Below are 21,171 nucleotides of genomic sequence, written 5' to 3' on the forward strand. Positions count from 1 at the left end.
TAAACGACACTGAGCACAGGCCCAGCGGTGGATAGCTGACCAAGGATCGCATCTCACCTTTCATGTAAGCACGTTTGCACAGTGTTAGTAGAATGGGGGGTTGATGGTCATCTGGGGGACTGGCCAGAAGGAAAGACAGAAGACAGATACACAGAAGCAAAGTAACAGCTCCCTGTGGGAAGGGAAGGATCCCAGAGCTGCTAGTCTTACAGTCCCCAGTGGCCTCTTCCGGCCTACAATTCTCTACTGCTTTGTCTCCTGGGAACAAGAGCCTGCCATCTCTGTCTACCTATTTATTTATAGTTTGGTTCTTCAGAGAGAAATCATTCACATTTTGATTCTGGTATTAAATTCATGTTAGTCACATTAGTAATGGTCTTTTAATATCCAAAGATTCTACAGGAAAACATTTAATAAACTTAAAACTTTTATTGAATCCAATCAAAAGTATACAGCTTTGGGATTTTTGCAATCCTAAACTTAAACAGAAATGAGGAGTTAATTCTATGACACTAACTGGACCAGCTTTTTGAACTGTGAGCCAGGGAACAAATATACAGTTCTTATTTTACACAGTGTGTCTGCCCGAGTGAGAAAGACACCTTTTCTCTTGGCCTCTTGTGGGATCTCCATAGCGTCTTCCAAATAAACATTAAGGTGTCGTTTCGAGCTAGAGAGCAGTGAAGATGCGTACGGCAGAGGTGACAATGAGCGCAGTGGATGCTGTGACTGACGGGAGGAGCATTCTGCCAGAAGATGCCGAAGGGTGGCTCCGGGGGCCTGGAGCGGGGGCGGGACCCGGAGCTGTTAAAGAGAACATGGACAGGTGAGTGGTGCTGTGGACGGAGTACCCGCCACCTATACAGACAGCACAGCCGTGTGAGCAGCGCAGGCCCGGTCAGAGGCCACTGTCAGGTACTTGTTGCCCATGCATGCAGCTTTGAATCAGGCTGAATCTCTAGAGGTATCATCAGGGCATACTGGTCTTGGTTTTGGTTTTTTCTCAGACTTCACAGGGTTTTTAAATCTATATAGGCAACCAAGACAATTATTTCTTGCTCAAGTGCACCAGAATTTCTTAGCAATGTTCTCTTCCCATGTGCTTTAGATCATAGGTTGTAAAGTTGACCTCAAGTGTCTGGTTTCAAATAACACAATATGTGTACATTCATACAGATACCAGTTACAGCTGGATACAACTGCATTTTTAAAACACAGCCACAAACTGGCAAAAAAGCTTCCTCCACTACATGCTTTGGAGAAAACTAGCTTGTTACTTCACTTTAAACCTGGGAAACGAACTTATATTTTGGTTTAAGCAGACTGCATAGCGAAGGGAGAGTTCCCAGAGCTTCTCCAACTGGGATGTGTATGAGACCAGTCAGGTTTCATAGTACACGAAGCCAAGAGAAACAGTAGCTTGTTAGGGCTTCATATGAGTTTGCTCGCCAGAGTTGCAGACATGCCAGTCATGTGGCTAGAGGTGGATTGGCAATACACCCATGTGTCAGGCTGCTCTGCAGGTGAGTGGCTCTCAAGTGGGCAGTACTGCATCAGAGAGGCAGTCTAGACGCTGTCCAGGGTAGACTGCCGTGCTAATGGCTGAAGTCAGGTGCTAGCTCTGCCACTGTTAGGAGCTGGCGCTGAAATGCCGAGGATAGCCTTCAACAGCGAAGCATGGAGCCACCCTCTGCAGTCTTCACATGTGCCACCTGACATGTAAATCCAGCACTCACACACCTCAGCGGCCTGCCGTATAAACCAAGTAGTTTCTAATTGGTTCTTCCTGAGACAGGATTTCTCTGTGTGGACTTGGCTGTCCAGGAACTCACTCTGTAGACCAGGCTGGCCTGAAACTCACAGAGCTCCTCCTACCTCTGCCTCCCGAGTGCTGGGATTAAAGGAATGTGCCGCCGCCACCACCTGCTGTTCTGATAGTTTTAATTAACACTAAACAGTTTATCTCCTGTCTGCTGCTTCACTTTCATCTTTTATGGAACAGCTTCCAGTATGCTCCAACTTAAATTTTCATAAAGGATATGTTTATGAATTTAGTATTTATGCATTGAGGCATATAACTATAAAACATGCCAATTCTTGTATAGGTAAAGTACATCTTACTGCAAATATAACGGCATATAACTATAAAATACAGTCAGAGCATCCAATTCTTGTATAGGTAAGGTACATCTTACTGCAGATCTTATTTCAGGGTGCTGTGAAGGCTTCATGAAATACTTGTTGATTTGAAAAAGGACGGCTTGAGAAAACAGTGTTCTAACCAGAGTCTCTAGACAGTGCCTATGTAAAGGAGACAGATGGGTGGGGGCATCTTAGGCATGCATATACATGCCTGCAACTTTGTCAGCTTTTAATGAGAAAAAAAAATTAACTTCACGTTTTTATATTTGAGCATTTATCGTCCAAAGAAAAGGAGGTGTTTCTTACTAGGATTGCCAGCATTTCCTTGATGTTTGTCTTCTAGAACATAAAGAGATTCTGAGTTACTGCATTATACACTTCTCCAGACATGAAAGATCTCATTAAGTTGGACAAGCTGTTTCTCCCTTGGGAGTGGGCCTGGGGCCAAGGGAAACTGGTCCAGAGGCATATGTGAGGTTAGAGAGGGCTTTGACACATCTGCTCTCTGAGAAATTTACCCTGTGAGTGTGTGTTTTCATCAGAATAAATGTGAAGTCTGTTTACCAACCTTCTTTCTACATATTGAACTCAGATTCCCAGTACAAGCCAGCCCGTCTCCCACTCACTAAGTGCCAGTGCATCACGGGAGCACATCTCCACACTATTATCCTACCGGGCAGAGCCAGCACGTCAAGGATGCACCAGTTGTCTGCACCATCTGAGGTTCGATGTTCATGGAATCAGCTAATGCATCCGTGAGATCAATGTCTAACTTTGACATCTGCTCCCGATTGTGCTGTCCCGCCACCAGGTGTGCGGCTAGCCTTGGAGTACTGGTACCCACACTTCCATAATTTAGAAGTCCAGGGTGTCAGTCTGGCTGTCTCTGACCTACCTTGCTGCATTAGATGAGCCTGGCCTTAGAGGGCCTGCACTACACACAGCTTTCCAGGAGGGACACAAAACCAGTTGAAGAGAAGGCATGCCACAGAAGGGCTGGTCGTGCAAGGTGTCCGTAAAGTTCTCATTCCCACGCTGCTTAGTGAATTCTTGCATCTACACCCTACAGCTCCTGAGCTGCTTTGGAATAAAAGTACAGCTGGACACCGCTGTCCAGCATCAGGCCACCTCGCCTTTTCTAGGCTTTGGCAACCTGCTCACACAGAAGCGAGTTCTCAGCCCCTCCCCCTTCTAACATCAGGATGATGTGTCAGGAACTACAGCCCAGATGCCTTCCCCCAGACCCTGAGCTATCTGAATGATGATGGTAAAGAACTTAGAATCCCATGGGCCTCCCCACCATGAAGAATTACCAGGCTTGTTATCCATCCAGAAAGGATTTTCATCTGGTTCTAGCACTTTAATTCCTAAATTAAAAAAAAAAAAAGATTTTTAGTTAATGAAAAATGGCAGCTTCTATTTACTATTTGACTACTGTCAGATAGTTTGTGACATCAGATCCTCAGCTCTGAGAGGTGGAATCATCATCCATACCTTACAATGGAGGGTGCTTGGATAAATGAAGTTATTTACACAAAGTTACCAGAGGTAGAGGGGAACTTGATGCTGGGTCTGTCTAGATAGCTCCCATTAGTTCTCCACCCTCAGCCAGAAGCTGCTTTTCAGATGGCCACAGATTCCCCTGAGAGCACTGTGCAAACTTAGGCCCAAAGAACGGAAATGATGTAAGGGGAACACTGCCCATCTGGATCAGTACAAAAGACTTCCTAGACCTGCTTTCTGGGTCTGTTTTGTAAGTTAACTGTGACTATGCTATTTCTATGTGGCCTACTGTCTAAGACAGCAGTGGCCAACAATGATCAGAACCATGGATGTGATTTAGCAACATGCTAAATCTGCTAGGGATGTAGCTCAGTGGTAGAGTACTCATCTAGCATGCATAAGCCCTAGGTTCAATCCCACTAAGTAATTAAGTGACTAATTAAACATTTAAACAGATGACCATACCCATAATTAACAGAATCTACTGGGAAAAAAATCTTTTAAATGGCTATATGAACCCAGAGGAAGGGCTGTTAAGCATTGGTTGTGGTTTCATACTCCTTACCAATCACTGCTCCTGTGAAGTTGCTATGGCAAGGTGGTCACATTTGAAAGGTGACAGTTCCGAGCCACAGAGGCATTGTGACTGTTGTGCAAGGTGATTAAGATGCGCCTCTTGAGTTTTCCTCTCCCCCATCACCGTGAAGTGCCAAAGGACTTCTAAGCAATCTTACTGGAGCCCTGGCTCCATTTCTCATCACACTCGCCCCTGGCTAGCCCTCCTACTTTTAAAAGAACATGTTTCGTGGCTGCTGTGAAAGGCAGGTGGCATCTGTTATGGTAAATATGGTGGAAGTCACCGAGGCAATGCAAGCCTTGAGGAAGAAACAATGAAGGACCCACTCCTTCAGTCACGTGTGACTGTGCCAGTCACTGGACCTGGCACGTGTAACGATGGCAATGTCTCTATCCTGTGCTGGCATGTTCTGCCCTCTAATGTGTCTACGAGGGCTTGCCAGGAAGGAGGAAAGGTTCTGCAATTTTCTTCCCTAAATAAAGAGAATTTAAGCAGCCTCTGGTTGCTCCTGGATCGTTTCCGACTCCTGGGTCGTGAGCACTGGACACCAGCCCCAGGTCCCACTACACTATAGCTTCAGGCTTTTGTACATCCACACCAAACTTGAGGAGCTTGTGAATAGCCCCTCACTGAGCTGAGCCTGCCCTGGCAGAGTACTGTGTTTTGTTACTTGCAGGGCCCAGAGGAAGCCTGTGAGCCTGGATACTCAGCCGGTCCAAGCAGCAGAGTGTCTACAGAGCTTCAGGAAGGCCTGGGCCCTCTGCAACCAGGTCCCAGCAAGCTGGCCCAGAGCCATGTTCTGAAGAGCTAGCTGTCCTGCCCAGAGCCAGTGCCCAGGCGTCCTGGGAAGGCAGGGTGGGCACAGTCTACTCCAGAGAAAGCTGTAGAGATGACTGGCATGCCGCTAAAGCAAAACCTTTGAGTATCATCCCATGCTGGCATCGTCTGTGATGCTCAGACCAGCTCTGAGTAAAGAGAAAACGACTTACCTGGTAGTCCAGTGGAGTCAAAGCTTTTCCTACCTAAAGGCAGAAATAAATGCTGTTGGTGTTTATCAGTTAATGGCACTGCTAACATTCCCCCTTTGTCTCCCACCTCCAAACTTCAAATATGGAAGTCATAAGTGTCACAGCAACAATATAAATTCAAGTCCATTAAGCCAGATTTCAGGAGCACCTATGATTTAGTTCTCATTGCTCCAAGTTTAGCTTCCTAACGTGATCCATCCATTTTTAAATGAAACAGTTCTGGGCTGAAGTCTGCTTGATTTAGCCCCACTCTCTCTGTTGGTATTAGGTCTGACTTTGGAGTCTTTGAGTATGCAAAAGATATAGCTTGCATTTTATAAGAAGTAAGGATTAATGGGAAGATATTGCATCTGAAATATTGGTTCACTGAACAGAGCATAAAAAAATCCACTCAAAAGTGATATCTGTCCCATCTGCAGTGGTTTAATTTATAACCTGATAGCTAGTCTGACAGAGTAAGAAAGAGAATTCATTTACCAGGTTAGCCCTTGGCTCGTTATTTCTAAGGCTAAGAATAAGAACTTTCTTGTGTGTGTGGGGAGGGGGGCGGGTAGAGTCACTATGGGAACCAATGCCTGGAATCCCAGTTTTGAGAGGTAGAGACAGGAAGATCAGGAGTTCAGGATCATTCCCTACTACTACTAGTTGGAGGCTAGTCTGGGTTACATGAGATCCAGTTACAAAATGAGACAAAGTATCCATTTTCCACATTAATGTAGGCTTACGTTGGGCTCTTTTTAGTGAAAACCTCAGAAAGCTTTGAGAAACAACAGGGGACAAAATGACAAGAGAAGGGGAGACTCACTAAGCCACTGAACCTTAATTTATGGTGAGAGCTATGTCTCGTCACTCAGGATAGCGCTTCAGGTAAGCAGACAGTTCTTCATTAAAGGTAAATCAATCCAGGGCCAGCAAGACAGCCCAGCAGGTGGAGATGCTTACCACCCAGCCTGCTGGCCTGAGTCTCTGGAACCCACATAGTAAAAGGGGAACCAAGTTCTACGAATTGTCCTCTGACCTCCACAAGTGTGCTACAACATGTGGGTGCCCCATAATGTGGAGGGATTTGATCACCAGTATGATAAATTTTTTTTGAAAAAGATATATAGCCAAGTGATGGGGAGGCAGAGGCAGGCAGATCTCTTGAGTTTGAGGCCAGCCAGGTCTACAGAGATAGCCCCAAGAAAGCAAGGGCTACACAGAGAAACCTTGTCTCAAAAACCAAAACCAACGCCAAACAAACCCCAAAAAACAAACAAGAAGATATACACACACACACACACACACACATACGCAAAAAGATTCAAAGTAAATATACCAAAAAAGTTACAAATTAATATCTGAGATCTGAACTTTTTAATTTTTAATCCTCAATTTTCCATCTTTTTCATTTCTCCAATTACCATTTATTACGTATATGACCAGAAAACATAAAACATATATAATGTGTATAACACATACATACATATATATACACACATATACAATATAAAAGGATAGATTTTCACATTACCATCTGTGTGTATGTGTGTGTCTGGAGGTCTGCATACATGCTAGGCCAGCACTCCACTTAGTGAGCTAGAGCATCAGCTCTTACATGATTATAAGTGCTTTTTAAAGCCTAATTTCTAGGTTTAGTGTTTAATAATAATATTTAATAGTATGCAACCCACATGAGTGGTGTATATAGGAATATCACAATGTGCTCTGTGGTGCCACATAATGCCTTGGACCTAGCCAGAGCTTACCTGAGCTTGGTCAGCTGCTGGGCAGAGCCTCTGAGTCATGCCTTGTCCACAACTGGGTATCTTTCTGACTCCGTGGAGCCATCTCTTTTAAAGAAATATAGGATTGCCTGGGGCTGGGGTACAGGCTGCAAATCCCAGCTACTCAGAAGGCAGAGCAAGGTTAAAGGCTTGAACTACAAAATGAGTTCAAGAGCAGCTAATCTAATCAGACCCTGTCTGAGGTTTGTTTTTTTTGGTTTTGGTTTTTTGTTTTGTTTGTGTTGTTGGTTTGAAGACAGGATCTCTTACCACCTGAAACTCAATATATAGAGCAGGCTCGCTTCAAACTTATACTAGACACCTGCCTGTCTCTGCTGGGTTAAAGGTGAGCACCACCATGCTCAGCTCAGACTCTGTCTTCAAGTTCAAAACTAAAGTACATAGAGGGCCAAGATAGCTCAGTGGTGAGGCACTTGCCTAGCGGGCAGGGAGCCCACCTTCGGTACCTGTTCCACACAGGCTAAACACCTGCTGGCACTACTGCCCTGAAAATGCCCGAGTCTGTGAGGCCACAGTTTCTGTGTTGTCCTAGTTTCCGAGTTATAACTTGGTTAAAGGTAGAGTCACTTTTAAGGTTAGTGACACATTCTCTTGGATCAACCGTTAGGAAATCTGTCCCAGGGGCTGGGGTGTATCTCAACAATAGTGTGCTTACCTAGCTTGCAGGGGGCCCGGGGTTTGATTCGAGGCACCATGGGAAAAAAGAAAATAGAAAAGTGTTCAATGATCTCTCTAGTAACTTGAGAACTTTCTACCCTAGCCTTCGAAGACAATAACATCTTTAGAAAGAGGAACTTTAAAGCTGGGGAGATGGCTTGGTGGATAAGGTGCTTGCCATGCAAGCCTGGGTAGCACAGCATGGATCCCCAGAACCCACATAAGAGCCAGGCGGGTGTCATGGCCAGCCTATAATCCCTGTAGGGGGGGAGGTAGAGATGAGATCCCCAAAACACGACTAGTGAGAGCTTCAGTTCACATTCACAGGGAGAGATCCCGCCTCAGTATACACAGGATTTCATGTTCACAGGGAGAGATCCCGCCTCAGTATACAGAGGATTTCATGTTCACAGGAAGAGATTCTGTCTCAGTATACAGGAAGAGACCTAGTATCAATCTCTGGCCTCCACAGACATGTTCACATGCATCAGGCTTTCACATACATGTGGGCTCATGCACACTCACACAGAAAAACATTTATTTCCATGTGTACATGTGTGTGCCTGAGTGTGTGTATGTGTTCCACTTGCTCACAGGTATCTGTGGAGGCCAGAAGGCACCAGAGCCACTGAACTGGAATTACAGACAGTAACTGTGAACCACCTGCTGTGAATGCTGAGACCTGAACCTGCCTTCTCTACAACAGCAGCAGGCCATCTCTCCAGCCCACACTTCTTTTTTTCTTTCTTTTCTAATTAAAAACTTTGGAGTAAGTTTTACTTTGGAGCATCCTCATCAAGTGGACATGAGTACATGTGTTACCTGGATCCGCATACAAAGAATGCGCATTTTAATTTAGGAAAATTAAATGCTATTTGTTTTGTCAACAGCTCTGGATCACGCAAGTTTGCAGACCCTCCTCTGTTTTCTTGGACGACTACAGGCGTGAGTGCTATGTGGTTTTGGGCTTTTTTTAAAGATGTATTTATTAAGTATACAGTGGTCTGTCTTCATGCATGCCTGCAGGCCAGAAGAGGGCTCCAGATCTCATTAACCACCATGTGGTTGCTGGGAATTGAACTCAGGATCTTTGGAAGAGCAGGCAGTGCTCTTAACCGCTGAGCCATCTCTCCAGCCCCTGTGTGGTTTTTATAAAGAATTCAATCTGATAGATCAAACTAGGAAGCTAAGAGGAGCTCTGGCTTCTCCCCACCCTCTCACAGCTTGCAAATGTGACGTCCCAGAGTTTGAGAGTGTCTTACCAGAGTCTTCAAGCTTCTGCCCTTCCAGATCTACATCACAAACAAGCAAAATGTATCAGTTTTACCAAGAGATGAAAAGAACTCTCAGGGACCAGAGGCATGTCACTGAATGCAAGTGCCACCTAGAGTCTCTATGTATGTGGGCAATGTTGGACACTTCTCCACCGCCTCCACTGAGGTAAAGCACAGAACTAGTCGGGGGGGGGGGGTCAAGGAGGCAGGAAAACAATGTCTAGTTTGAGTAGCTGACTGAGGTCCTGTGCAATGGTCAGAATTTATGAACACAAAGGACCAGTAGGCGGGTTGTAGGCAAGTCCTCAGGGTGTGAGCCAGGGGCTTTGCTCTGTGGGGACAGGAGGCATTGCCCCAACAGAGACAAAATGGCACATTTAAAGTGGCAAGGTTTTTTTCTCTTCAATAAGAGAAATAATCCCAATGCAAAACCAAGAACCTGAATACAGACAATGAGTTCTCTGAGTCTCCACATGTGAAAACAGAAAAATCAAATCCCCTGTTGGTTTAGATCAAAATGAAGAGTAGACAGAGCAGCACTGTGGAGGGCGCCTCCCAGGGTGGGCTTCACACCACACACCCCGTGTCTTCTGCTGGCCTTTTGTTCAGCAGGCCCTTCCCACAGCACCCAAGGATGAGGCTGTACACGCCGCCTAATTCCTCACCAACAATGCTTAAGGCTGTACATCAATCAAGCTGCCACATTGTAAAATCTCAGAGCACACTTTCAAGATGGCTTGAAGTTCTGGTTTCCTATATGGTAACCCTAATTAACTCAAATAAGTGTTAAGTTCCTGTGTTCTCAACTAGGCTGAGTGTGCTCTGTGCACACATCAGACATCCGGCTACTGGGGAGTGGCACAGACGCTGAGAATTAATTTACACTTGAATGTGGGTGTCGCCTATGCTAATTTCAGCCGTGGAATAGGAGCTACACAGGCCCCACAGACTGGCCTTGGGTGAGCTCTGCGGGTGGCCCCGCCTTTACTCCCCAGAACATTTGCTGCTGGGAGGGTCACAGAGTAACCACAGGGGAGGAGGGCATTTTCCAGAACACACTGTTTCCCTCCTCCTTCTGGATCTGCCAAGTTACCACCTTCACTCGGGTAGGAAGTGCGTTTGCCCACAGGAAAGAGCTTGCTGGACTGTTCGTAAAAGCCCATACTCACCGGGGTTGTAGATGTACACCGGTTCAATATATTCTGAAATACAAACATTTTCATCCATGTTACTGTGCCCAGATGCCATCCAAGGTCAGTCTGCTTTAAATACTAACAGTAAGGACTCAGCTGTCCTACAAAGCATGGTTACAAAAACATGAAATTTCAATTCAAAGACATGGAGATAATGGATTTATTTTTCTTTAACCCAGAGAATAATGCATAGAAAAGCTAACCAGGAAGACAGCTAGAAATAGACTCTTGTTTTCAGGCATTTGAGTAAGGAAATCTTCCAAACGGTTCCCTGATAGCTTGTGTTAGTTGAAGGCATTCTTCACTTTGACAGCATTGTGGGCCCCCCCGATAATGCTGAGCCCCCATAGGCTCAGTTTCCCGGGTGTTCCTCCTCGACCCTCCCGCCACCTCCACACTGGTTGTTACTTTTTATTACATCGTCCCATTTCCCCACCCCCCACCCCAGTAAGCTGAAGCCACCCATCGGGTCCCATCAGGCCTTCTTTCTCTTTTACGCCACACTCTCTCCATTCCTCTCCCAAATGTTATTTCCTGAGATGCCAAAACACAGGCATTAAAGTCTGGCTCTTTGCACGTGAGCCATGTGGGAAATGGCTGAAGCCGCGAGGGCCTTCACCAGTCCCAGTCCGGAAGTTCCTGTAAGGCGGGCGACGTGAGAGTGGCTTGGACCCAGCCTGCCCTGGACAAGAAGTGTTTGAGAGAACAGCCACAGGCGAAGATCAGGACGGGCAGGGACGGCTCTCCCCGGGAAAGCAGCAATGCCAGTGTCTTTAACCACCCCGCCCGCCGCAGCCTGGCTCACTTGGCGAAGTGCCTGTGTAACGTTGTCCTGTGGCCAGCACTGTCAATTCTCAAGAAAACTACCTTTAAATGGCCTCACCTTCCTGTAAAGTCCCTTCCTATACTTGAGATGGACCCCAAAATAACCGTTTGCCCCATTTCTCAGGGTGCTGACCTTTGTGTATAAACATGGTTTTCTTCCTCCTAACTCCCAATTCCTGAACGTTGGTTTCTGGGGGACAGCGAATGGACTTAGAGCCACTAACAAGAGCACATTCTAGCCTTAAGGGAGGATGGCTGACCATATCACAGTATAATGGTATGGCGTGGGGTGGGGGTGGCAATAGTGGCATTTCACCCATACTTGTGAGGGAAAAAAAATTAACAAAATTCCCATGACAGATGATCATTTAAACATGTCTTACCTGAGGTTTTCACACAATTTTCATTTTTTAGACCTGAAACACAAAGATAAAATTTTAGACATAACCTACCCTAGTAAGTTTCAAATGGTCTGTGGCTATCAGCAATCTAATCTGTATATGCCTAGTCTATCAGAGCCATACTTTAGTGGGGAGGCAACATTTCAGAAACATAGGTTTTCGTGTTTACAGACCAGGCATGAACCAATAGTATGAACTCTGACAAAATGCATACCTTCTGGGTGTTCAATTTTACTAACAAATTACACACAGTGACCATTGGTTGAGGCCCTTACAGGACTGCCATTTTACTTTCTAGTCTATATCTGTGGTGAGTTACTAACGTCAGAGAAATGTACTTGTCTAACTGAATTCTCTCTGCAGATAACAAGCAGTACCTAGTCTTCTACATGACGATTCTTACCCTTACAAGAGCCAGCTCAAACATGTTTTCAAGATCTTTTAATATATGAGCAAAGATTCTCAGGTTCATACCAAAAGATAGTTGTCAATCTCCCGAACACACTGTGTACGTGAAAACATCTATGCTCCCGGGAGGATAGGAGCGTGGCATTTCACACAGTGATGCCACAGCATTACCACCAATGTTCCAGTGCTTCCCCTAGGTGAGAGGCAGGACTCTGTCTGTCTGCCTAAGAGCAGCAGGTCAGCGAAAATATAGAAGATTTCAGTGTAGGGCATGGAAAGCTGCCCAGGTGCCCTGTGAGCACGTGTCTCTGTAAGCCACGAAGGGCTGCCCAGGTGCCTCGTGAGCACGTGTGTCTATGTAAGCCACGGAGGGCTGCCCAGGTGCCCCATGGAGGTCTGAATGTCTTGGTCTCTCTGTATCTGATTCACTGACTTAATGTTGCAGTCTAGTTGCCCAAGGATAAGCCCCCGAGAGACAAATGTACTTTTCTACAATCTACTCTTAAATCTCGTATCAGGTTTAGAGTTTGAGCCAGAAATCCAGGTAACTTGGTCTAGTTTCCACTTGTCGGGGGGAATGACGGGTCTATTAGAACCTGCCTGAGGCCCCACTGGTGATGTCAACTCCAGTGAACCCAGAACAACCTGGGAGGTGGGCCTCTGCGCTTGTCTGTGGTGGGCTATCATAACTGTATCAGTTGAGGGAAGACCCACCCACTGTGGGTGGCACCACGCCCTGGCTAGAGTCCTGGACTGCATAAATGGGGAAAACCTAACAGTAGTAAGCCTTCACCCGTCTGCTCTCTAACTGAGTGCACAAAGTGGCGACCAGCTTCAAGCTCCTTCTGCTCTCACTTCCCCCATGATGGGGGCAGCCTTGGGCCGAGAGCTTAAATGAGCCCCCCCCCCCCACTTAACCTGCTTCCATAGGAGCACCTCATCACAGTTGTGGGGAAAGAATCTCAGCAACACCAAAATGCAAAGCACACTGGTTTGTCTAGAACAGAACTGAGGCAAAGCTGAAACCAGTTCTGGAGACGCCTGCCCCATCTGGACTGGGGCAGGAGCTGCCGCTGGGCCACGCCTCACCTGGGGTTTAGCTGAGACTTGGAAAACATAGATGGTAAAATTCTAGACTTTCTAGGCCTATGGGGGGGTGGGGGGAGGAAACAGGAAAAGGCTGAGGGTATGGAAAGGGAGAGAGATTCTCATCGTCACCAGTCTCAACACCGCTGACTAGGTCACACCCCACACAGAAGCGACACTAACGTATCATGAACAAGACTATTAAGACAGCTTAGGTGGCCTGAGACACTCCTCACAGGGTAAAGTACTTGATGCAGAGGCCTGAGAGCAATCTCTGGAACCCAGGTAAAGATGGAAGAAGACAGGCCATTCTGGAAGTTGTCTTCTGGCCTTGGCAACGCTGCGACATTCATGCCCCCTTGTATGTCATACAAGACATACAGCAATTTTTAAAAGATGCCTAATGGTCATGCTCATGACAAAAATACATCTTTGTGACCAATGTGCTACCTTTAAAAATAATTGCTCCAACGTTAGGCACATCTGATCTGTCTGATACTACTTAAACAATAAAACTCCCAGGTACTCCTTTCAGCCAAGGGGTCCCTATGAATAAACATAAGGAATGAAGGGGTACTACAGCCTGAGAATCCCTGAGATGTCAGACATTGTACCGTCCTTACCCCCACTGCTTCACCCAACAGCCAGCTCAATGCGAGCCCCGCTACAAAGCCTGACATCTAAAAAAAAAAAATAGCACAGTTTGATGATAAAGTAGACAGTCTTCAGGGTGAGCAGAAATAATCCTGCAACCATGTATGTTCTTTGCCTTTGTGTGTGCTGGGCGGGACTACAAATGTCACGTGATCCTGGAGGAGCCTACACCATGAAACGGACATACAGACTCATCTGGCAACATTGATGCCCTCACTATACAATGTCTACTGAGACTCTCAGAACTGCATTCCTGACGAGATCCACATGCAGTGTGTCTCTTTGAGCACATGCAGCAGACACGACTGGTAAGCTGAGTGGGCATGCATGACTGCACCTGACAAGCTCGCTCCGAGACTGACAAAGCACACCAGGTGTGGGTGACACGGTCTCTCCTGTGGCTGGATCTACAAGCCCTCTTCTAAGGGAGGGGCCCATTTGTAAAGGACCAGGCTGCCAAATGAAAATTCCTCCTAGTGTCACCCCCCCACCCCCCGCTGGATCTGGGTACATGTAAACACACACACACACACACACACACACACACACACACACGTAACCCCAGGTGAAGGAGAACGCCTTCTTCCTCTTTACACAAGGAGACCCTATCTCAAGACAAAACAAACATACAAAACAAAAACCACTATAAGTAGACCCCACCTGGGGGTTGGAGAGATGGCTCAGTGGTTAAGAGCACTGACTGCTCTTCCAGAGGTCCTGAGTTCAAATCCTAGCAATCACGTGGTGGCTCACAACCCCCTATAATGAGATCTCATGCCCTCTTCTGGCCTACAGGCAGGATACTGTATAAATAAATAAATCTTTAGAAAGAAAAAAGAAAAGAAAACCCCAGCTGGGAGGTGGTGGCACACGCCTTTAATCCCAGCACTCGGGAGGCAGAGGCAGGTGGATCTCAGTGAGTTTGAGGCCAGCCCGGTCTACAGAGCGAGTTCTAGGACAGCTTCTATTACACATAGAAACCATTAAGAGAAAAGAAAGAAAGGAAGGAAGGAAGGAAGGAAGGAAGGAAGGAAGGAAGGAAGGAAGAAAGAAAGAAAAAAAGAAAGAAAGAAAGAAAAAGAAAAGAAGAGAAAAACCCAACTGTACAAGTCTCCTAAGGAATCTCTCTTCAAAGCTGAGGGCTGTTTGGGCTGTTTGTAACCTGAATTCATCCAAGTCTTGGCTCATTCCCTGGGCTTTTAGAAGTCAGGAGTTGGAGGGTGAGGTCACTGGAGGAAGAGCACTGCTTAGTGGCCATTAGTGTGCAGTGGCCATTCAGATAATGCCTGCTTTTAATTCAGCAAATGAAAACGCATTTCACATGGCCACGGATAGTCACAGTACCCAGACCAGAAACACCTGTTCATAAAAATGACATATGACAGTTCTATGGCAAATACTCTTGTGGTAGTTTGAATGCAATTGCCCCCCCATAAGATCATAAGGAGTAGTACTGTTAGGTGTGGCCTTGTTGAAGTAGGTGTGGCCTTGGAGAGGAAGTGTGTCACCATGGGGGCGGGCTTTGAGGTCTCCTATGCTCAAGATACTACCCAGTGCCTCAGTTCACTTCCTGTTGCCTGTGGATCAAAGCTGCAGAACTCTCAGTTCCCTCCCTCCCCAGCACCATGTCTGCCTGCATACTGCTGTATCTTATCATGGATAATAATGGACTAAACCTCTGAACTACCAGCCACCCAATTAAATGTTTTCCTTTGTAAGAGTTGTGTGGCCACGGTGACTCTTCACAGCAACAGAAACCCTGACTAAGACACATCTTTTCTCCCAGATGTCCCATAGAGGTCACTGTTATGAGTAAATAACAAGGTGGAGCACCCCCAAAGGAGGTGATGATATAATGCACTGATTATGGCTGTCAGTTTTGACCTAGCTCCTGAAGATCCTGCCTGTTCAGTCGTGTGACCCTCCCTTGGAGTGTGTGCTGACGAGTGAGCGCTTGCATCTAACTAACCAGAGACGTCACTCCAACCATTAGGCCACTGACTTTTTTTTTTTTGAGATAAGATTTCTCTGTAGCTTTGGTGCCTGTCCTGGAACTAGCTCTTGTAGACCAGGCTGGCCTCGAACTCCCAGAGATCCGCTTGCCTCCACCTCCTGAGTGCTGGGATTAAAGGCATGCACTACCACAGCTCAGCTAGGCCACTGGCTTAATGGCACCTTCTTGCTCTCTGCAGATTGACTGCTGGGCTGTGAACCTGAGAGGCCCCTGTGGCTAGGCACCATGGAAGGCCTGCACCCAGCGGCTGAGTAGGAACTGTGCCTCGGTTGGATGATTCAGGAACGTGTGTGTCCCGCCCATAGCCATGCGATGAGCTGAGCGACAGCTCTCTTCCAGCCAAACCTGATGGAAGTGCTAGGAGAAGCTGACGCAAAGGGCCAGGGCAAGCTGCACCCAGACAGCCAACCCCCAGCAACTGCAAGGAAGGCTGCGGTTCTCAACCTGGGGGTCACCTAAGGCCATCAGAAAGCAGGTATTTATGCTATGATTCATAGTAGTAGCAACAAAAATAATTTTCTGGTTGGGGGGTCACCACAGCATGAGGAACTGTGTTAAAGGGTCCTGGCGTCAGGAAGGTTCCACTGTCTCAAGAGCCATCTGTTGTGTGGTAAGAGATGACTGGCACCGGCTGAAGGTCAGTTTTTAGTCAGTTTGTCTAGGACCCAGCCAGTCCTCAGCTAGTCAAGAAAACTCATCTGTGTACTGCTATGAAGTTATTCTTTATAGACGAGATTGACGTCTATATGCAGTGAACTGGAAGTAATGGGAATTATCCAAAACGATCCAGGCAGCCTGATTTAATCGGCAGAAAGGCTAAGGGGGGAGCTGGGGCTTCCAGAGGGGGACTCTGCCTATGAAGAGCAGCGTAAGTTCATGTTCTGAGCTCCAGCGCTTCCCAGCTGATCTGTGGATTCCAGACCTGCTTGGCCAGAGCCGCCAGGGCAAGCTGACACCTTGCAGTCATCATCCAACTATGCGGCTCCTTCCGGTTCTCATCCCTGATGCTTTGCCTGGATGGGGACGGCAGTGATTTCCAAACGCAGTGGGTGACGGGCTTGGTGCACAGAGCTTGTTTCTTCTCAACTGTGCCGGGTGTCAACTCACAATGGTGCACTAGGGGTCATGTCCCACCTGTCCTCACTACACCAACTAATGCCCAATCCCAGATCATTTCAAACACCACAGAAACACCCATCCTCCCAGAAATGCTAACATGTATCCAGTTAGAAATAGTGAAGCACATGCACTTAATAACCACTCTGGTCTGGGTGGAACTGTGTGTTTTCTCAGGGCAGAAGGAACACAGAGCCTTAGGCATGACAAGCAAGCCTATGTCCTATGTCCCCAGCCTTGAGGTGGATGTGTAAGAAATAAGTCTGGGGGCTGGAGAGATGGCTCAGAGGTTAAGAGCATTGGCTGTTCTTCCAGAGGTCCTGAGTTCAACTGAGTTCAATTCCCAGCAAGCACATGGTGGCTCACAACCATCTGTAATGAGATCTAGTGCCCTCTTCTGGCCACAGACATACATGCAGGCTGAACATTGTTTGTGTGTGTGTGTGTGTGTGTGTGTGTGTGTGTGTGTGTGTGTATGTATGAAATAAGTCTGGGCAGCCCAATAAATGCATCTCCTCTTCCCCTTTTGAGGGCTTAGCAAGGATCTGGCTCAACACGCCTCAGTGAGTTCAAAAATAGGTTTATGCCAGCTACCAGAGTCTAAGGGCTCCTCTTGCTTAACAAGGCCCATTTTCAACTAGGGAACACTTGTTATCCTGATCCCCCAAGTCAAGAATAGGCAAAGCATTATCCAGACCACGCCCCCCACAACAGAAACATGGTTGGCTCCCAGGCCACTTCGCCCAGAGTTAAGGCGATTAGGTTCCAGGATGGCATGGTCTGTTTCTCTGCTTGTTAGTCTTCTTCTGTAGGCCTGTTGCATTGGCACTGCAGGGCCACGAGGAACCCTACAGCTGGGGCTTTCTCTTAGGGGTTCATAACTGACCCACAGCCCCCCAAATCCAGTTACAGTTATCTGACAGTGTCACTTTTAAGGAGGAGGCGTTTAGTCTGCTCACACAGCTGACATTCCATCGTTACCAAATTTTCCAGAAAAACATCTAAGCTGGTTGCCCTGCTGCAGTCTCTCTCAGGAAGGAGAAGGGTTTTACTCTTTCCTTGGGTTGACAGGAAGACTAACCAGGAATTAGACTCTCTATTTCCTAAAAAATGGAACTAGGTTGTTTGTTTGTTTGGCTAGTCAGTTTTTCTAAGATCCACACTCTGTGTTGATGCGAGAAATCACAGGTAAGTTCTCAACAGTAACAGGACTATGGCAGCACACTAAGTTTAGTAAATTTCAATACCTATCAGAAACATTGCCTTTTCCATCCAGAACCATAGCTTTTTGTCTGTATGTTTCATACACACACACACACACACACACACACACACACACACACACACACACACACACACACGGTGCTGGAGGGTGGCTGGTACCCAAGGGCCTCTGGCTTGCTAGCAAGTGTTCTACCACTCAGCCACACCTAAGGAAGTTCTGACTGTACATTACCATTGGTTGTCTCTAGATGGCAACAAAGAGCTAGTTTATGGCTAAACCCTGCCCTCAGCCTTGCCAACAGGCAAAAGCAGTAGCTGACTTGATGGGAGCTCTGCAATCATGGTACAGATGAGCCCCCACAAGCGCCTCCTTTGACACTGGGAAGCGGCCTCCCCTTGTCCTCATTCTCCTCCTACACAGACAGGCTCATGCAGTGCCAGGAGAGCCTTGAGCCCCTGGCTCGTTCAGAATTAATCCACAAGGTCATCCTTCGTTTTCTTTTGTTGCATCACAACTCATCTCACAAACACGGACTCTGTGGGTTTCACTGCCCACCCCAGCCACCAGCTTGATACCAGTGCTAAATATGGTTGGTGTCCAGAGCTTTTATATAACCAGGGCCTCCATAAACGGCTTTGCCTGAATGCATCGGGGCACCAAAATAGGTATGATTTCTACAATCCAGCCGTGACTGGGATTCTGACTGTGATGTTCTAGAGAAGTTAAACACACTCAGTGGGGGGAGGAGGGTTTATAGCTTACTCGTTTCCGTGTTCCCTCTTTCCCCAGTGTCGAACCTTCTATGGTCTCAGTCACCAGTGATCAGCTGAAGCCTCAAACAGCCCTTCAAGAGAGATGGCATTTGCAGAAGGCCTAGTATAGCATACAGCTGTAATTATTCTATTATTATTAAACTCTTACTGTACCTACTTTATAAACTGATCTTTCTCATGAGTGTACACGTATAGAAAAATACCCAGTCCATGCAGGGTTTGCGATTACCCATGATTTCAGGCACCCACTGGGGGTCTTGGAACTATCTCCCGCACAGATAGGGAGAAATAACAAGTAATTCAACTGTGGCCAATTTTAAGCCACTGTGATGTAGGAGAATCAGGAAAAAGATGCAACTCCAGTATAAGCTGGCTCTGGCTGTCCTGGTTTGGGGCCATGGCCAATAGATAAAGGGCGAAGGGGATGGATGCTTTTTAATATAATCTGTTTGCTTGTGTTAACATTACCCAAGAAAAATGGTCGGCATCAGATGTAACAGGTGCCTAGAGTGATTAAGGAGCTATTTACTCTCAACAGCAAGGAAAGTACAGGTGGGAAGTGGAAGGTCCTGAGAACACTTCCTGAAAACCTGCAACCTCGGCCCAGCAAGGGCTGCATGGCTTCAGTCGGCGGCATCCCGACTGAGCATCCCTCTCCTCAGCATGGCTTCCGTCAGCATCCCGACTGAGCATCTCTCTCCTCAGCATTGTCCTACCCACCCATTTATCTCCGTGCACTGGGCACACAGAGTAAAGGCCTAAAGTCTTCCCTATGTCTGAGGCCAACTGTAGCATTCACTGCTAGTCCCAGCAGTAGTGGGTTTGGGTTCGGTTAGTAGCCACACAGACCCAAAGGCCAGCTCCTTGCTAACTGTGTATGCAGGAGAATGCAAGGTGGTGCACACAGCAGGAGGAAGTCAGTGTCTTCTCAGGTGAAGTCCTCTCAGTGGTCTTTAGCCCCACCCTCCTTAGTTGCAGGGGTGCAACCTGAGACACGGTAGTAACTCCTGAACAGACCACTGAAGGGCAGATCCTTCCCAGAGTTCTGCTGCTTCCAGCTCTACAAGGAGAACCTGGACAGGCTTCATCGCTTTGAGGAAGTTGAAAACCGTGGCGTTCTGCCCCAGGAACTTAGGTCCCTTCCTAATCCTCCTGCTGGCATGTACTTCGCCATCTAAGGCTTTGTTTACCACAGGCAGTGTTGGGTATAGTGCCATCTTTCTGCCCTTAGCACATTACAAAAAACAGCTACAAAGAGATCCAGTCATTCTCATCGCAGGGAGGATGGTAGGGTTGTTTTTTAAACCCTGTATTCACATACAGCAAGGCACAAAACCCTAGCATTTCAGAATGCTGCAAATAAAGAGAATGCCCTACCTAAGACTTCCAGAATAAAGCCGTCAGCTCTTCAGCTGGGATCCACATAGCTCAGTGCTAACGGACTTTCCTAGCATGCTCTGGCCTCAGCAGCATAAAAACAGTGACAGCAAAGAACAAAAACATCAAAAAACCCACACCAGGACTCATCCAAAGTCTGGACAATCAGAGCGATTCTGCACAGCCCTGTCAAGGAGCCGGGAGCCTCAGCAGGAAGGGATGGCAAAGCCTTCCCCAAGGACCAAGTGTGAGTGTTAGCGTACAGACCGTGACTGGCACAGCTTTGTCCCCTCAGATGCTTACAGCCGGAGGGCCGGCAGAGACCCCCCAGCTGAGATGACCCAGGCCTGGCCCAGCTGTACACCATAAACCCCAGCTCCTCATTTATCAGTGTGCAATAACCCCACCTGCCAGTTCAGCTGTGTGCAGTTCCCCCTTCGATCTACATAACACGCTGAGTTTCTAGAGTGCTGGGGTTTCTCACTGCGAACCAGACCGCTCGATTCTAGCTATTTCTCTGTGTGTGTGTGTGTGTGTGTGTGTGTGTGTGTGTGTGTGTGTGTGTATGTCTGTCTGCCTGCTTGCCTGCTTATCTGTCTTGTCTTCATTCCCTCCCCACCTCCTAGTCAGGTCCAAGTCCCTAGAGCCATGCAAGGACATGGAAGGTGACAGAAACTATTATCTGAGCTTAAAGGCAGATCACACAGATGGTCTTAGGAAATTTGCCTCAAGGTACCATTTCTCAGAAAACTGTGGTCAACACTTGGCCTCTCCCCAAACGAAGGAGTAACATAGGGAAGATGTGAAAATCGTGAACAGGGCTGTGTGGGGAGAAGTACAACTCAGGCTGGTGGTGTGAAGAGACTGCAGGACCTTCAGTGAGCCTAGGAGCACAGCCCAGAGCAGGACATGGGAATCCGGGTGGGTACGTCCAGGGGGCGGCGGTGGGGGAGGCTGAATATATGGAGAGATTGTATGTCCAGGGGTGGGAAGATGGATGTACAGGAGTGATTGCTATTTCTACCAAAGGATCTGGGATGAATTAATAATACAATTTTTAAAATGAAGTCATAAATCACCCCAGCAAAGGAAGTATTATGGTGGGGGGGGGGACAAAACCAGTAACAACAG

The 21,171-nt window shown here is 47.1% G+C and overlaps 1 protein-coding gene and 1 long non-coding RNA gene across 16 annotated transcripts in view; one reads left to right on the plus strand and one right to left on the minus strand.

Annotated features, from left to right (window-relative positions):
* Positions 1–409: 409 nt before the first annotated feature.
* Positions 410–21,171, minus strand: part of Art3 (ADP-ribosyltransferase 3 (inactive)) — a 94,472-nt gene continuing 73,710 nt past the window's right edge. For 7 of the 15 annotated variants that reach the window (XM_048425694.3, XM_087908864.1, XM_048425675.3 and 4 more), the window contains 8 exons: positions 11,370–11,402; positions 10,138–10,170; positions 8,957–8,986; positions 7,693–7,728; positions 5,212–5,244; positions 3,456–3,509; positions 2,449–2,481; positions 410–804 (listed from right to left, as the gene is read on the minus strand). In XM_048425694.3, coding sequence (XP_048281651.3) covers positions 671–804; positions 2,449–2,481; positions 3,456–3,509; positions 5,212–5,244; positions 7,693–7,728; positions 8,957–8,986; positions 10,138–10,170; positions 11,370–11,402 — 386 coding nt within the window. In that variant the 3' untranslated portion in view covers positions 410–670. The remainder of the gene's footprint in view (positions 805–2,448; positions 2,482–3,455; positions 3,510–5,211; positions 5,245–7,692; positions 7,729–8,956; positions 8,987–10,137; positions 10,171–11,369; positions 11,403–21,171) is intronic. The other 8 variants (XM_085691639.2, XM_085691640.2, XM_085691642.2 and 5 more) reach the window with 8 other exon arrangements.
* Positions 5,820–8,550, plus strand: LOC148121100 (uncharacterized). Its single transcript, XR_015738535.1, has 2 exons — positions 5,820–6,117; positions 8,291–8,550. It is a non-coding gene; the product is annotated as an uncharacterized LOC148121100 (long non-coding RNA).

Source organism: Myodes glareolus, chromosome 8 (assembly GCF_982192425.1).
Source record: "Myodes glareolus chromosome 8, mMyoGla1.1, whole genome shotgun sequence".
NCBI classification, from domain to species: Eukaryota; Metazoa; Chordata; class Mammalia; order Rodentia; family Cricetidae; genus Myodes; species Myodes glareolus.